At 42.6% G+C, this 18,078-nt stretch overlaps 1 protein-coding gene across 1 annotated transcript in view; it reads left to right on the forward strand.

Moving 5' to 3' along the window:
* Nucleotides 1–18,078, forward strand: part of EFCAB6 (EF-hand calcium binding domain 6) — a 253,299-nt gene that overhangs the window by 190,273 nt on the left and 44,948 nt on the right. The window contains exons 21-22 of the mRNA XM_017529516.2: nucleotides 4,044–4,140; nucleotides 11,175–11,293. Of these exons, the coding sequence (XP_017385005.2) occupies nucleotides 4,044–4,140; nucleotides 11,175–11,293 (216 nt within the window). The remainder of the gene's footprint in view (nucleotides 1–4,043; nucleotides 4,141–11,174; nucleotides 11,294–18,078) is intronic.

Below are 18,078 nucleotides of genomic sequence, written 5' to 3' on the forward strand. Positions count from 1 at the left end.
CCTTCTTTTTTGGAAACAAGGTCTCTCACTCTGTCACTCAGGCTGGAGAGCAGCGGTGTGATCACAGCTCACTGCAACCTTGATCACTGGTCCAAGTGATCCACCTCAGCCTCCCAGGTAGCTGCAATCACAGGCAAGCACCATCATGCCTAAAGTTTGTATTTTTTCTAGAGACAGGGTCTCACCATATTGCCCATGCTGGTCTCGAACTCCTGAGTTCAAGCAGTCCTCCCTCCTCAACCTCCCAAAGTGCTTGGATTACAGGCATGAGCCCCCGCACCAGACCATTCAGGCTACTTTCGAGATTTTTTTTTAAATCTTTTGTTTCTCAGATAATTGAGTATAATTTATGATTTGATTTGTTTGATCATTGGGTTTTTGTGTTTTTTGTTTGTTTTGTTTTTGCTTATCCCTTTTTGGATTTACCGAGCTTCTGAATCTGTAAATTTAGGTTTTACACCAAATTTATGGCATTTTCAAAATTCTTTTTCTGTACCCATCTTTTTCTTCTCCTTTTGGTACCACAATGACATGAAGCTTAGACCTTTTGGTTTTGTATCACAGGCTTTGTATCACAGGTTTTGTATCTCTGAGACTTACGTTATTTTTATTTTGTCTTTTGTTCAGTTTGAGAGATTTCTATTCATGTGTTTTCAAGTTTGCTGACTCCTCTGTCATTCCATTCTGCCACTCAGCCAATCCAGTGAACGTCTTGTTTCGGTTATTGTATTTTAGCTATTTCCTTTTTCCTTCTTATTTCTTTCAAGTATGTTTGCTCTTACTCCATGAATGTAACAGCTGCTTTACAATCTGACAATTTCAACATCTAGTTAATCTTGGGGTTGGTGTCTGTTGTCTTTTACCTTGAGCATTATTGAGATTTTTCTGTTTTTTTATATCAGTTTGGACTGTATCCTAGATACTTTAAGTGTTTGATTATGACACTCTGGCTCTGTTAAAATCCTCTGTCGTGTGTTGATGTTTTATCAATATTTTAGCAGGCAATCAGCCTAGTTAGTTTTAGACTGCAAGTCCTAACGTGCCTTCTGTGGTTTTAATATCAGTTTTGTTTTCAAAGTCGTTGCAGGGCTCTTCAGGGAAGCCCATGTGTGCACCACCCAGAAGTCACTCTTAACTACACAGTAATCATGTTCTCAAAACTGGTGAGTTCCGCACCTGCACACATCAGAGGTGAACCTGGAACTTCTGTACAGGTGTCCCTTCTTCTAGCTCTCTCTTCTCTATGATTTCCCTCACACTCTATAGCCCCCAAGGGCTACTTTTCTGGGTCTTCTGGCTAGAAAATCTCAGGTTTTAGCCTATCTGTGCTGCTATGTGTGTCTCATGATGAGGGCCACGTTCAGGGTCCTAGTGAAAGAAGAAAAGAGAGAGAGAAAAAAAAATTAACACGGATTTCCTAATACTCCTTGAATCACAGGGCTCCCTTTTTCCATTTCCTCTGGTTAGAGAAAATGTTCACGTTTTGGCCACTGCAAAGTGCAGTCTCAGGATTGCTCTGGGAGGGTAATGAGAAACAAAAAGGGAGCTCTTGCCACTCTTTGTCCTGAAGAGGCCCTCCATCCCAGCTCTTTGTTCAGAAAGTCAGCCTTTCTTTTGGACCTTTTTCTGTTCACATCTGCCACACAGTGCCAGAATTAGGATTGTTCTTGTCTGAGCTGGGAACATGGGAGGAAAGCCCCATGAAACTCATAACTTCATCATTCTTCAAGTCTGGATTTCTCCCTCCATTAGCCTTCTGTTATTTACCTTTTAGTGTCTTTCGTTGCTTTTTATATTTCGTGTAGGACTTTGGGTTGTCATAAGAAGGAGAGAAAGGGTGAAGTGTGCCTACTCCTTCTTATCTGGGACCAGAAGCCCCTCCCAAGACCCTCGTACTGCCTGGAATGTGTTCCTGAAGTCTCCACACAGCTGTCAAGAGTGGCTCCCAGGTCTTCCTGATAGTTTTCCCTGCCCCATCCTTCTTGGTCACATATAGTATCTGAAATTATCCGAATCACTTATTTTTCTTGTGTGTTTGTTCTAAGTTTTCCCATCACAGTGTAAGCTCCTTGAGAATGCAGACTCTTCACATCGCCAGTCATTGTGTCAGCAGGACCTAGAGCAGCACATAGTGACTGCTCCTATGTGACTGTGACTGACGAACTGGCCGATAGGAAGGAAGGCTGGGTCTGACTGAGTGTCCAGATTAACAAGCTGGGCAGTAGGACAGGAAGTAAGTAACCACTGGAAACCCTGATCTCTCGAGAAGCACAAGTATGTAAAATGAGAAAGGGGGAAAATGGATGGAAAATCAGTAGGACTCATTGATTTGCTCATGGATAGCAAAGAAATAATCAAACCTTATAGCCTAGAAAAGAAACCAGGATGTGGAAAGCAGGGGGCAGAGGGCTCTTTGGATATGTGTTTAGATAGTGAGATCAGTTGAGATGCATTGACTTTGCTGAGATAGCACACGCTCCTCAGGGGCTCTGTGACAGCACCTTTGGGAGATTCAGATGAGTCTTCTAGTGCAGGTGGGATGTAGGAGGAGTCTAAAGGTGAAGGCAGAAAAATAGACATCATTAGGACTTCCAGTCCTTTTAAGCAAAAGTTGTAAAAATGCAACGTAATTCCATCAATCGTCCAAAACCTTTCATGGTAAAGTAGTAATCAGAGATTGGCTGGTTGAGCTTTGGATCCCTGTCCACCCTTGACATTCCATGATTCTGTAGAGTCCGGTAGGCAGTTGGAGAAAGATGGCACAGAAAAGCAGGTGAGGTTGTAGTACAGACTTGTGGGCAAGCAGCATCACGGCTGTAGTTTGGGACCTCAGAAGAGATGATCTCTCAGAAGAGAGTGGGGAGAGGCAGCACAGTCAAGAGCAGGGAGAGTCAGGTGGAGAAGGAAAATCACAATGACAGCAGCATACACTAGCCAGGCACCAGGGTGGGTGTGCACATGGACTTTACACATTTTCCTCCACTCCTGATTTGTTCTCGTGTGTGGAAAGATCCAGGGCATCCCAGCCCCTCCAGCCTCAGCCTTTATTGTGCTTTACTGTGGCCTAGTCAGGGACCTGTGAGAACAGGGTCTTTTTTTTTTTTTTTGAGACGAAATCACGCCTGTTGCCCAGGCTGGAGTGTAATGGCTCGGTCTCACTGCAATCTCCACCTCCCGGGTTTAAGCGATTCTCCCGCCTCAGCCTCTGTACTAAAAATACAAAAATTAGCACAGGGTCTTTTATTAAGTGTCCATCCTGTGAGTAAATATGACAGAATCTTGATCATTTTTATCTTTTTTATTTTTGAGATGGAGTCTCACTCTGTCACCCAGGCTACAGTGCAGTGGTATGATCAGGGCTGACTGCAACTTCCACCTCCCGAGTTTAGGCGATGCTCCAGCCTCAGCCTCCTGAGTAGCTGGGATTACAGGTGTGCGCCACCATACCTGGCTAATTTTTGTATTTTTAGTAGAGATGGGATTTCACTATGCTGGCCAGGTTGGTCTTGAACTCCTAACCTCAAGTCATCCACCCGCCTTGGCCTCCCAAAGTGCTGAGATTACAGGTGTGAGCCACCGCACCCGGCCATATCTCTAAATCCTGCAAACCTCACCTTGGAAAATGAGCTGAGAGTGTGAAGCTCCCCCACTGTTTCCCAACCGTTTCCTATAGTCTCCATTATCTCCCCAACTTGCAAATTCAGAAATAAAAAGTTTTTAGCTGTTTTCCTCCCAAGACACTTAATGTTATATTATGTTTCCCCCTTCTGAAAACAAATGAGCCCTGTTTGTTTCGTGTGCTGAAAAAAAAAAAGCTGAATATCATTTATCTGAAAATAAACAAGGACTTACAAAATTTAAGGAGACTTCCCTAACATGCAGCTGGAGAAATAAGACTGTATTTTAGGAATTAAGTTAAACCAGATGTGAAATAACAGACTTTAATGGTGTCCTTGAAACAAACGGGGATAGGAAAACCCTTCGGGAGATTAATGAGCCCATTAAATTTAAACACAGTTATTTATTATTTTTTTTCTTTTAAGACCAAAACAGAAGGTCGCGGATACAGAACTAGCTTGTGAACAGGCTCATCAGTATCTTGTTACCAAAGCAAAAAGCAGATGGTCAGACTTGTCTAAGGTAAGAAAACGACTATTTCCTTAAAAGGGAAGAAAATCTATTTCAATGTTTCAATATCACTGGGATGATCAAGCTGTTCAGATCCAGCTGCTAAGATGGGAAAACAACTCAGTATACCCAACATGGGGACTCCTGCTGTTCTTAAAAGACTTTCTCAAACTAAACTCTCACATTCAAGGTCAAGTGATGTTTAGAAAGATAAGTAATTGTTAGAGTTACATGGGCAGAAGTTCCTGGCATTATTTCAGGCTTGATATGAATTTAAAAAGTATTAGGTCGGTGCAAAAGTAATCGTAGTTTTTGCCATAACTTTAATGGAAAAACTACGATCACTTTTGCACCAACCTAATACATGAAAAACAAGATGCTGTCATACTTAATTTTACACAAAATAAACATGGATTTTAAAGAGCCGTTTCTTCCTGTCTTGCCAAAATCATAGAAGCACATGTATAAGGTAGATACCCGCCACGTGCAATCATATAAACTCTGATTATGGTATTGAGATGGGCCTGTCTAATCCAACAGAGCCAATGACAGTCAGACCTACATGATAATGGAACTGCATGTGCAAAACTGAGTTTATCCTGAAATCTAGGCTGTGAGTTCACCACTTTATAATGCAACAAGAATGTAATAGCATCCCTCTAAAGAGTATTTTTTAAAGTGCATTATGGAAATATTCAATATTATTTTGTTTCATTTTGTTATTTTCTTTCTGTGTTTCTCTTTCTTAGCCTGTGCTCAATATGAAGTTTTGTCTTTGAAGTCCTGCTGACTTCTGGGACTACCTCTACACAGCCTTCTGTCCTACACAGACTGCACTGTCTGTGCTGTGGACTCCATAGGGTGGACTGTCTGTACTGTGGACTTTATAGAGAGGACTGTCTGTGCTGTGGACTCCATGAAGTAGACTATCTGTGTGCTGTGGGCTCCATAGGGTGGACTGTCTGTGCTGTGGACTTTATGGAGAGGACTGTCTGCTCTGTGGACTCCATAGAGTGAACTGTCTGTGCTGTGGACTCCATAGTGTGGACTGTCTGTACTGTGGACTTTATAGAGAGGACTGTCTGTGCTGTGGACTCCATGAAGTGGACTATCTGTGTGCTGTGGGCTCCATAGAGTGGACTATCTGCATTCTGCCCTCTATGGAGTGGACCGTCTGTGCTGTAGACTCCATAGAGTTGACTGTCTGCGCTGTGGGCTCAATAGAGAGCATCTCTGCCATGGACTCCATGGAGTTTACTGTCTCTGCTGTGGACTCCATAGAGTGGATTGTCTGTGCTGTTAATTCCATAGAGTGGACTGTGTGCGCTGTGGACTCCATAGAGTGGACTGTCTGTTCTGTGGACTCCATAGAGAGGACTAGGACTCTGTGCTGTGGACTCCCTAGAGTTGACTGTCTGTGCTGTGGGCTCCATAGTGAGGACTGTCTGTTTTATGGACTCCATAGAGTTTATTGTCTGTGCTGTGGACTCCATAGAGTGGGCTCTGTGTGTTGTGGACCCCATAGAGTGGACTGTCTCTGTTGTGCCCTCTATGGAGTGGAGTGTCTGCACTGACCCACGCCAACCAATCTCACAGACGAGCTCTGTGTGGCTCACTTTCAGAGCAGCCCTCTAGGTTCAGGTTAAAGGGCAGGGTCTGGACTAGAAACTGCAGCTGACCCAGTTAGCACAGGCTGAGAAGAAAGCAGGATGCACTATTTCGTATCATCCTCTACACCTTCTCTACCAACTTCTCTGTAACCTCCTCTCACTAGGGTCTGACTTAAAGAGATGAACCTCTTTGCTCTCCAGCCATCCTTGCCTCTCAGCTGGCCCCAGACACTCTTCCCTCCTCCACACTCCCAGTTGCCACTCTTCTGGTCTCTTTCTCTTCCCCTCCCACAGTCTGCCCTATCAGGCAGATCAGAGCAGCCTCCTGGCCTCCATCTGCTGATGCTGTTCTCTGTGGACCCCAGGGACTCGTGAGTGCCAATTCCAGGCCCCTTTCCAGCTTCCTTCTTTCCTGCTTGGATTTATTTAGCACATACTGTACACCAGTAATGCAGTGGAATGTAGTGGTAACCACAGTTAGTCTGATCCCATCTCATAGAGATCACACACCAGTGGAAATGACAGTTAACAAGCAACAAAGCACATTATTAACAAAGCAGATCGGTGCTGTGAAGAAAATAATGATAAACAGACTGTTGGAGAGTGAGTGACAGGTGGGTTGGCGAGGCCTTTGTTTCTGCAATCAGGCCATGGAATGAGAGTTCCTGTTGTTCTGCATCCTCATCAGCATTTGGTGTTGTCAGTGTTCTAAATTTTGGGCATTCTAATAGAGGTATAGTGGCATCTCGTTGCTGTTTAATTTGTATTTTTCTGATCGTGTGTGATGTGGAACATCTTATTTGCCATCTTTCTATATGTGTTTTAGTGAGGTATCTACTAAGTTTTTGGCCCATTTTTTAATTGGATTTTTTTTTCTTCCTATAATTGGGTTTTAAGAGTCCTTTATCAGATATGTCTTTTGCTCATATTTTCTCTCAGTCTATGGCTTGTCTTTCATTTTCATGGCAGTGTCTTTTGCAGAGCAGTTATTTTTAATCTTAATGAAGCCCAGCTCATCAGTTCTTTCTTTCATGGCTTGTATCTAACAAGTCACTGCCAAACTCAAGGCCGTCGAGATTTCCTCCCATGTTATCTTACAGGAGTTTTATAGCTTATATTTTACAATTAGGTTTGTGATACATTTGAGTTAATTTTTGTGGACAGTATAAGGTCTGTGTCTGGATTCATATATTTGCAGGTGGATGTCCAATTGTTCCAGCACCATTTGTTGAGAAGACTGTCTTCGCCCTGTTGAATTGCCTTTGCCCCTTTGTCAAGGATAGGTTGATTGTATTTATGGGGCTCTATTTCTCGACTCTCTACTGTGTTCCATTGGTCTACTTGTCTTTTCCTTAACCAAAACCACTGTCGTGATTGCTGCAGCTTTATTGTGAATCTTGACATCTGGTAGTGTCAGTTATCTAAGTTTGTTCTTTGTGTGTGTGTGTGTGTGTGTGTGTGTGTGCGGCATTATGTTGGCTATTCTGAGTCTTTTGCATCTCCATATAAACTACAGTAAGCTTATGGATCTCTATAAAACAACTTACTGGGATTTTGATTGGGATTGCATTGAATCTTTATTTGATGCTATTGAGCCTTCCTGTCCTATATAATTCCATGACGTATATATTCCAGTTTCTTTATCCAGTCTGCCATTCATGAGCATTTAGGTTGATTCCATGTCTTTGTTATCGTAAATAGTGCTGCAATAAACATACCCGTGCATGTATCTTTATGTTTATATTACATAAATATAATTATATAATTACTATATTAATATATTTATATTAGTATAATATAAATATAGTATAAATATATTTATACTATATATTTTTAATACATTTATAATATGTTACATTTATACTATATATTTTAAATATATTTATAGTATATATATATTTATACTATGCTATATTTACACTATATTTATACTAAATGTGGCAATTGTGAATGGGATTGCATTCCTAATTTGGCTCTCAGATTGGCTCTTGGTGATGTATAAGAATGCTAGCGGTTTTTGTGTGTTGATTTTGTATCCTGGGATTTTGCTGAAGTTGTTTATTAGCTGAAGGAGCATTTGGGCCGATACCATGAGGTTTTCTAGATATAGAATCATGTCTTCAGCAAACAGGGATACTTTGACTTCCTCTCTTCCTATCTTGATCTGCTTTATTTCTTTTTCTTGCCTGACTGCTCTGCTCTTGGCCAGGACTTCCAATACTACATGGAATAGGGGTATTGTGTATTTTCTTCAAGTATTGTTCATTGCTAGTATATAGGAAAATGATTGACTTTTGTGTATTAACCTTGTATCCTGCAACCTTGGTATAATCGCATATTAATTCCAGGAGGTTTTTTTGTTGATTCTTTTGTATTTTCTTTATAGACGATCATGTCATCTGTGAACAAAGAGAGTTTTATTTCTTTCTTCCCTATCTGTATACCTTTTATTTTCTGTTCTTGTCTTATTGCATTAGCTAGGACTTGAGTATAATGTTGAAAAACAGTGGCAAGAGGGGTATTCTTGCCTTGTTCCTGATCTGAGTGGGAAATCTGCTTTCACATCATTAAATATGATGATAGCAGTAGGCTTTTTGGTAGACATTCTTTATCAAGTTTGAGGAAGTTCTCCTCTATTCCTTGTTTACTGAGAGTTATTATCATGAATGAGTGTTGGATTTTCTCAAATGTTTTTTTGTATGTGTTGATATGATTATGCATCTGTATCTGTTAATATGATTATTCTCCTTTTCTCTGATGATATAATGCATTACATTTATTAGTATTCAAATGTTGAAGCAGCTTTATATACCTGAGATAAATCCCACTCAGCCATGGCATATCATTCTTTTTATACATTGCTGGATTTGATTTACTAATATTTTGTGGAGGATTTTTTTTTGCATCTATGTTTATCAGAGATAATGATGTGTCATTTTCTTAACTTATAATATCTTTGTCTGGTTTTGGCATTAGGACAATACTGGTGTCATAGAATGAGTTAGGAATTATTCCTTCCACTTCTATGTTTTTGGCACAAGTTCTTGTAAAGCTTTCTGCTTATGGGTATCTGTCCCAGTAAGTTATGATTCTCTGTATTCACCTGTCTGTCTCTCCAGTTTTGGGGACAGTGGTTTGGCCTGTAACTCCACTTCTCTAATGATTTAAGAAGAGTTGTTAATTTTCCAATTTGTTCAGATTTTTACTTCTTGTTGGGACAGAGTGGTAACTTCCAAGTTTCTTACATGCCAGACTTGACACATGATTTCAAAGGGATTTTGAAATCCTACAGACTCAATTTTTTAAAAGCTTAATTTTTTTAAGTTATGGTTCTACCATGGAGTATATAAAATACATATATACAGTTTAAAAAAGTTTGAAGTAGTCACCATGTAACCACCATTCAGATGAAGGAAAAGAATATTGCCAATATCTTAAAACAGGAGCCAGCACGCTTTTTTTGTAAAGGCCCAGATAGCAAATATTTTTGACTTTCTGTCAACACTGCTCAATACTGTAGCATTTGGTACTATCAGACTTCCTATTTTTTCCATTCTAGTAGATGTGTAATGGTATCTCATTGCAGATTTGATTGGCATTTTGTTGGTTATCAGTGAGATTGAATATCTTCATTTGTTCATTAATTGGTCAGGTTTCCTTTATTGTGAAGTGGTGGCCTGAGGCTTTAAATCTTCATACTGGTTTGTCTTTTGCTCATTGGTCAACAAAAACTGTTACTGTGGTCATAGTGTACACTGTTCTGTGGGTCCTGCTCTTTTGTAAGTGACATGTGGTGCAACTATCATCTCTCAGTTTCTAATCTGTGTTCTTACCCTTTTTTTATGGTGTCTTTTGATAAATATAAGTTCTTTCTAATGTAGTCAGATTTACTAACATCTCTCTGTAGGTCTTGTTTAAAAATTCTACCCTGGAGTCATCATGAAGATATTCTCTCACATTCTCTTATAGGGACTTGACAGTTTCAACTTTCACACTCAGGTCTTGAAATCTAGACTAGATGCTTCCCAGGTGTTGTGAGGCAGGGGCCCCGTGTAATTTTCTCTGTATGGAAGGCCAGCTGTCCCAGCACTGGTCATTGTGAAGTCCCCCTTCCCCTGGCTGATGTGAGCATCACCACTGCCTACATCTTAGCCCGCGGGTGTTACTGACCTCCTCATTCTGTTCCATTGATCAGTTTGTCTGTGCTGACACCTACATCACATCTTTTTCATCACTATAACTTAATGATAATCTCAATTAATTGGTAGGCAACTCCCTCTATCCTGTTCTTCAAGAGTTTTGAAACACTTTGTTGAGTTCCACAGAGAAAATGACATCTTTGCTATTCTATTTGAGTTTTCTGATTCATGAACATAGTGTCTCTCCATTTATTTTGATCTTCTTTAATATTTTTCAATAAAGTTTTGTACTTTTCTGTATAAAGGCATTTCTCAGCTATCACAGATGTATTCCTAGGCCTTTCTAATTTTTTATGCCCTTTGTAAATGTTATCTTTTAAAATTTCACTTTCTGTGTCTGATATATAAAAACGTGATTGATTATGCCCATTGATATAGAATCCAGACCGCTTGCTAAATTCACCTCTTATAATAATTTATTTGTGGATTCTTTGTATTCCTATGTATACAATCATGTCAGTGAATAATAATAATTGTATTTCTTCCCCTCCTATCATTACACCAGTTATTCTTTTTCTTGCTTAATTTAACTGGCTGAGACCCCACGGTACAATGTTGAATAGTGGGTGATGGAGATATCTTCACTTTGTTCCTGATCTTAAGGGGAATGCTTTGTTCTTTCACTATTAAGTATCATGCTCACAGAGAATTCTGTAGATGTACCCATTATATACACCTCATTGCATTGTTATGAAGAAGATTAAATAAGATATTACTTGGAAACAACAGAAGATATTGCTGAGAACCACATGTGTTAGCTGTTATTCAAGTCTGTGGTCCTCTTATATGCCTGCCAATACCTTCTGTACCCCTCAGGGACATAAAAATGGTACCATATAATCTTGTCATCATAGCTGGAGTCTAATGTCGCTCATTTCCCCTCTCACAGCCAGAGGGCTAAAGTTAAACCTTCACTGGGATGAGGACCCTCCATCTCATTTCCCGGGCTTTGGTTAGCCCTTACTTCTAATTGTTTGTGAACCCAAGAATCAAGGTCAAACCCCTGATGCCACTCAGAAATCACCCCCTTCCAACACCTAATTCTCCTTCCCAGTTTGCTCTGTCACTTTCTTTCCAGGAGTGATGAGGACACCTGGAACTGAGATTAAAAGGTGATTAAGGAGGTGGATGGGGATACAAATTCCTGAGGTTGCCCCAGATATTGACTATTCAACATCTTTTCCACTGTCATGCACTCATTTCACATGTTCCTAAATACCATCTTCTGATATTGTAGCATTTTATAGAAACCGATAACGAGGGCAATGGCATTCTTCGACGCCGGGACATAAAGAACGCACTGTACGGTTTTGATATTCCCCTCACACCAAGAGAGTTTGAAAAGCTTTGGGCAAGGTAAGTGGCATGTGAGACTGGCTGGTTTCAGTTCTTATGGACTAGGTTGCTTGCTGTGGCAAATTCAGCACAAATCTTTCCTGGATCAGGGTAACTGGGGGCTGAGAGTATTTTCTCTTGGTCACATCTGTCTCATCTCCTGTGTCTTTCCTCGTTCCTTGCTCCTTGTTGCTCATAGTAAGCAGCCTTGGTGGATGGGTTGGTCTTCAGCCAACACAGAGAACCCGGGTAAATGCTCATCATCCATAATAGACTTGAGAGGTTTGTATTTCCAAGGAACTGGGAGCTCAAGCCCAAGCTTTTACTGTTTTAACAAAACAAGTCACTCTCTAAGGACTTACCTCTAATACAGCTCACTCAGCAGACATGCAATGGATAAAGGAAAGAACAGTTTCTCTGCATTGCCTATAGACAGGAATTAATGTTGCACAACTGTTTTATAGATAAGTAATTTGTGGGAAGAAAAACCAAACTTTCAGCAACTTGGAGTAGCTTCCCGAGGGTCTCTCAAACTGAAAATTGTATCCAGTGTTGGTTCCATTTGTCAAACATATTTTTGATTTTGCTGTTTTGGAATTGGGCCCCCTGTTATGGTCTTCCCTAGATGGACGTCTGAGTTTCACATTCCACACTAACAACGTGGTCTCTTTCCGAGTTCCAGACCCAACTTCAAATTACCTCCTTCTTCACTGTATGTCCGCAGCCACCTGCATTCCCCCAGGATGGTATTCCACCATCATACGGCCACTCAGGAGGCAAACTCATGAAACAGTTCATACCATTTCCCAACTTTTCATCTGTTCAAAGTGGAAGGCTGAAATGTTGGCCAAGTTTAGAATTAGGTGGGTTGTTTTATGTCTGATTTAGAAAAGCAACTGGAAGTTCTCACAAAATCCTTATTTTTTTAACGATCAGTTCCACCACAGGGTCTCATTAGACTCCCTGTCCATTTCTGTTTGAGTAGCTTACATTAGTAGTTCCAGCTGGCTGACAGGCAGATCTTTGTAAAGCCGGCAAATGCATAGCCCTCCCTCTCAGTTGACCCTTTGGATGATCCGAAGATGATGACGTGGTCCCAGTCTTTGGGGAGCGGTCAGGGCACAGAATGCATTTACACAGGTAGCTACAGTACAGTGACAACTGTGCAAAAGCCCTGAGCAGAGAGCAGGTCGAGTGGCGTGGGCGGTGAGGCAGGAGCATGGGGCCAGGGAGGGCTGGATGCTGTGGTGGGTCCAGATGGAGAAGGAAACATTCTGGGTCAGCGACCACCTGTCTGCAGGGAGGCAGGTATCTTATCAGAAGTGGCGTGGGGCTCCCAGGGTCAGACAGGAAGTGGAGGGCAGATACCTTACCAGGTCCTTGCTTCCAGGTGTTATTGACCAGGCGATCGGGAACAATGGAATTTGAGTGTGGTTATAGGGCGAACAGAGCTGTGGTTCAGGAAGATGAATCAGGAAACAGTTCAGGGGAGAGGCTGGCTGGGAATACTGGCCCTGGGAGACTGCCACCTCCACCAGGGGGCACAGGACGGACCCCTGAGTGGGGGCTGGCCATGGGGATGAAAGGCATTGGAGTCGTGTCCCCCACCAAGGTTCCCATGTGGGAAATGAGAGTGCACAGACCCTCTTTCTGAGGGCAGGACAGAACTTGTTTCCATTTCCACTGGAGGTGGACACTCACTGTTGCTTGTGGCTGAAGTTTATACATTTATGAACATAATTATGAAATGTACGGATTTGCACCCTGTGTTGACAACTGCTTGCAGTCAGAATTTTGTCCACTATCTTTTAGTTGACCTTATGCCACAGATGGGGAGTGGTTAACAGCAACAGCCCTGCAGCCAGATGCATGGGCGTGACTCCTGCCTGCTTCCCGCTGTGTGACCTCCATCAAGTTACTTAGCTTCTCTGTGCTGTACACTCCTCATCACCTGCAAAGCAGCACTAATGCTCCCTATCACCCCAGGCCGCTGTGATGCCTGGTTAAGGAGTCATATAAAGTGCGAGCTCAGGCCTGGCGTGCAGTAACCACTCAGTAAATTTAACACACCCTCTCTTCATTTGGTCACTCAGCAAACGCTTCTTAAACACTGTCTCTGCGCTTCTTTGCATGGCTGAGGTTGACCAAGATGAACGAATAACCCAGAGCTCTCCTCCTAAGATACTCACATGCTCTTAAGGAGAGAAAGTCTTGGTAATTAAGTGCTTTGTCCCTGCTGGGACCTATGAAGGCTCAGAAATCAAGGACTGATGAGCTGGGCTTTTAAGCTGAGTTATTTCACGTAACAAGCTTAATTTATGAGGAAGTGGAAGAGTGATGGTGAATCTTGTCTGCCAGAGAGAGAATATATTTGGAGGCCGTAGAAAAGTGCAGTTCTTGGGGTGATGATTCCTCTATTCCCCCCCTCCAGTGAATCCCTTTTGCCCTCTGGAATTGTCTTTGGGTCGGCACACACATTCACCTGGCGACCCTTCCCGTGCCCATGTTTTCATTCTCCCTTGGGTCAGTCGCGCAGTTCCTAGGAAGCTCTGCAAATTGTAGTACCTGTCATTCTTATTTCACTTCATTAGATGAACTGCTTCCTGCAAAGTATTTTATGCGATACCTACATTTTCAAAATCAAATCAAATTTTTATTGATTCGAGATTGTCTTCACTGCTATTGTTAATTTGCTGTCCCCTTTTTTGCGTGTTAAAATGCACATAACACAGTTTACCATCTTCACCGTTTTTAAGCACACAGCCCGGTGGTATTCAATACATTCATCATGTTGTTCAGCCATCACCATCGTCCAGCTCCAGAACGCTTTTTGTCTTGCAAAACTGAGATTTTCTGTTTTTTGAGATGGAGTCTTGCTCTGTTGCCCAGGCTGGAGTGCAATGGCGTGATCTCGGTTCACTGCAACCTCTGCCTCCTGGGTTCAAGGGATTCTCCTGCCTCAGCCTCCCGAGCAGCTGCAACTACAGGTGTGCACCACCATGCCTGGCTAATTTTTGGTATGTTTAGTAGAGACAGGGTTTTACCATGTTGGCCAGGCTGGTCTTGAACTCCTGACCTCAAGCAATCTGCCTGCCTCAGCTTCCTGAAGTGCTGGGATTACAGGCATAAGCCATGGCATGAGATTTTTATTTTTATTTTTTTATTTTAACTTTTAAGTTCAGGGTGCATGTACAGATTTGTTAAATAGGTAAAGCCATGTCGTAGGGGTTTATTGTACAGATTATTTGGTCACCCAGGTACGAAGCCTAGTACACAATAGTTGTTTTCTGATCCTCTCCTTCCTCCCACCCTCCATCCTCCAAAAGGCCCCAGTGTCTATTGTTTCCTTCTGTCTATCCATGAGTTCTCATAATTTAGCTCCCACTTATAATAAGAACATGAGGTATTTGGTTTTCTGGTCCTGCATTAGTTTGCTGAGGATAATGGCCTCCAACTCCAACCACGTTCCTGCAAAGGATACGAGCTCATTCTTTTCATGGCTGCATAGATATTAATTCCGTGGTGTATATGTACCACATTTTCTTTATCCAGTCTGCCATTGGTGAGCATTTAGGTAGAGTCTATGTCTATGCTGTTGTGCATAGTGCAGCAGTGAGCATACATGTGTATGTTTCTTTATAATAAAATGGTCTCTATTCTACTGGGTCTATATGCCCAGTCATTGGATTGCTGTGTGGAATGGTAGTTCTGCTTCTAGTTCTTTGAGAAGTCTCCACACTGCTTTCCACCTTGGTTGAACTAGTTTACACTCCCACCAACAGCATATGAGCATTCCCTTTTGCTCTGCAACCTTGCCAGCATCTGCCATTTTTTAACTGTTTAATAATAACCATTCTGACTGATGTGAGATGGGGTCTCATTGAGGCTTTGATTTGCATTTCTCTAAGGATCAGTGACACTGAGCTTTTTTCATCTGCTTTTTGGCCACATGTATGTCTTCTTTTGAAAAGTCCATTTCAAGTCCTTTGCCCACTTTTTAATGGGGTTGTCTGATTTATCTCGTAAATTTGCAAAACTGAGATGTTTAAGGTGATGTTAAACTGTGTTGGTCCGAGTGGTATACTCGTCAGGTGAGGCTAACCGTGGCAACAAACAGGGCCAACATCTCAGTGTCTTCCTCAAAAATGGCGTCCTAGTCTAGTGTGGGTATGGGGGGGCACACTACCTGCAGGATCACTTAGGAACCAGGCGTCTCCCATCATCCCCTGGACCTTTTGTGTCTGTCGACAGAGAAGGGGAAAGAGCTCAGCGGAGCACGTGGTCAGTTTTCAGGGCCCAGGCCTGGAACCATAGCCATCTTCACCCTCTTTGCATGTTCCTGTGGCCAGAATCCATCCACATGGCTGTGACCACCTGCAAGGGAGGCTGGGAGGGGCCCTCTGCATGCATGTCCAGGAGGAAAAAGAAACAGAGATGGGGGAACTCATAATGGTGTCTGCCACACATGGAATTACCCCAAGGGAGTTGGGACAAGGAGCATTCAAGGCAGACGAGACTCCAGGAGTGTGTTCATCTGGGCCCAGACGGGGAAACAGAAACCACTGTTGATATTTACAGCCATGTGGGAGTTTATGCAGCAAATGGTGACACAGGGACCAGAAGGGCTGCAATTCTGAAAGGGGGAGTGCGGTATTGCTCAGAGACCGGGACTTTTAGACACACTGAATACAAAGAAGTTGAACTTGGAGATATGCTAGCCGGGTAGACTCTAAGCTCAACATGAAGAACCTTTCAGTAATTAAAGCCATCTGGAACCCTGGCAGGCAGTCCTTGAAGGAAGTGTGGTTCTCTTGTCTGACATGGCTTTGTCTGAGGCTACCCCTTTCTTACTGGGCAGTGTAAAGGAAGGATTTTGGCTCTTTTTGTTTATTTGTTTGTTTTGTTTGTTTGTTTTTTTGAGATGGAGTTTCACTCTTGTTGCCCAGGGTGGAATGCAATGGCACGATCTTGGCTCACCGCAACCTCCGCTTCCTGGGTTCAAGCGATTCTCCTGCCTCAGCCTCCCAAGTAGCTGGGATTATAGGCACCCACCACCACTCCTGGCTTTTTTTGTATTTTTAGTAGAGACAGGGTTTCTCCATGTTGATCACGCTGGTCTCGAACTCCTGACCTCAAGTGATCCTCCTACCTTGGCCTACCAAAGTGCTGGGATTATAGATGTGTGCCACCATGCCCAGTCAGATTTTGGCTCTTGATGGGCACTGGAACAAATGGTGTCTGATCTCCTGTAATTCCATCAGAACACACTGAATGTACCCCTTGGGCATGTTCAACTTTGGCAGTTGGACACTGTATGAGTCTTTTCTCATGCTGCTATAAAGAAATACCTGAGACAGGGGAACGTATACAGAAAAGAGGTTTCATTGGCTTGTGGTTCCACAGGCTGTACAGGAAGCTCTTTGTTGGCATCTGCTCAGCTTCTGGGGAGGCCTCAGAAAACTTACAATCATGGCGGAAGGAAAAAGGGTAGCCAGCGCTTTACATGGCCAGAGAAGGATGAAGGTGGTGGTGGGGTGCCACACACTTTTAAACATTCAGATCTCTTGAGAACTCATTCACTATCATCAGAAAATCAGCATGATGAGGATGGTGCTAAACCATTCATGAAAGATCCAATCAGCTCCCACCGGGCCCCATCTCCAACACTGGGGATTACAATTTGACATGAGATTTGGGTGGGGACACAAATCCAAGCCATATCAGACACTTTCATTTCTAAAGAGCAGCTATTTGAGCCATCAGACCACCCTCCAAGATGGTACCTGAGAGAATTCCTTGTGTCCCCAGCTACACGAGGTGCTGTGTCTGCCTCTGCTGCCTGGGCTGGGCCGTCAGTAGGGTTTACACCACACCTCATGATTCTGCCCTGTAACTCTAGGGACAGTGGCATTTGAAGGTACTTCTGAAATTTATGTAAGAATCCAGTGCTTAAACTGAGCCTAAAGGACTAAGACATTCTCAGCAAAGCAAACCAATCAATGTGAACATACCCAAATTATGTGCACAACTGAATTGCTGTGTGCACAACAAATGGGCAGAGTCATCTACTTGTATCATAAATGAGAGGCCATCACCATCCACAAGTGTGAGTTTTTATGGGTCCTCTGTTTATGTGTACATTTTGTTCCTGGCACATCTATTGCTGAACCATTTGAAAATTCAATTTTATAGGCAAGTTGATTTTTTAAAATGTTACACAAGGATTATATCATGAAGGGCGAGGTTATGTCAGCTGAATTAGCTTGCTTATTAATCACATTCACAACAACATTTTAGTTGCAGTTGTGCAATCTGGTCTTCTGTGCCTTTGGATGAGAATAGAACATTTATGATCTTTATTAATGAAGTCATTAAGAATGCCTTTTCATTCAGCTCCAGTGTCACGAGGGAAGTTTTGTTGTTGGTAATCCCTTTAGCACAGCACTCCCACAGGAAACCCCTTCCTTAGAAATGCACTGCCTTCACTTTTCTTAGCCCAACATCCGTGAATGGATAATGCAGCTCATGCAAGGTGTGAGGACGCTGTGTGCCGGATGCTAGGAGTTTGCAAAAATGAATTAACCATAGTTTCTTCTCAAGAAACTTGCCATCTGGTAGACAGATAAGACATGGACGGAGGAACTGGATGGAGGCAGGATGTGGGAGGACCTTTGGGTGGCACAGGGCAGTAGCAAATGCCAACATGCACTCCCCATGTATCCCCACATACACTAACCCATCCAGTCCCCGCCATGCCTTGAAGAGCTCAGAGGAAGGCAGAGTAGTGGTTCTTTTGACTTAGGAGG

The sequence above is a fragment of the Cebus imitator genome, unplaced genomic scaffold, assembly GCF_001604975.1.
Source record: "Cebus imitator isolate Cc_AM_T3 unplaced genomic scaffold, Cebus_imitator-1.0 Scaffold59, whole genome shotgun sequence".
NCBI classification, from domain to species: Eukaryota; Metazoa; Chordata; class Mammalia; order Primates; family Cebidae; genus Cebus; species Cebus imitator.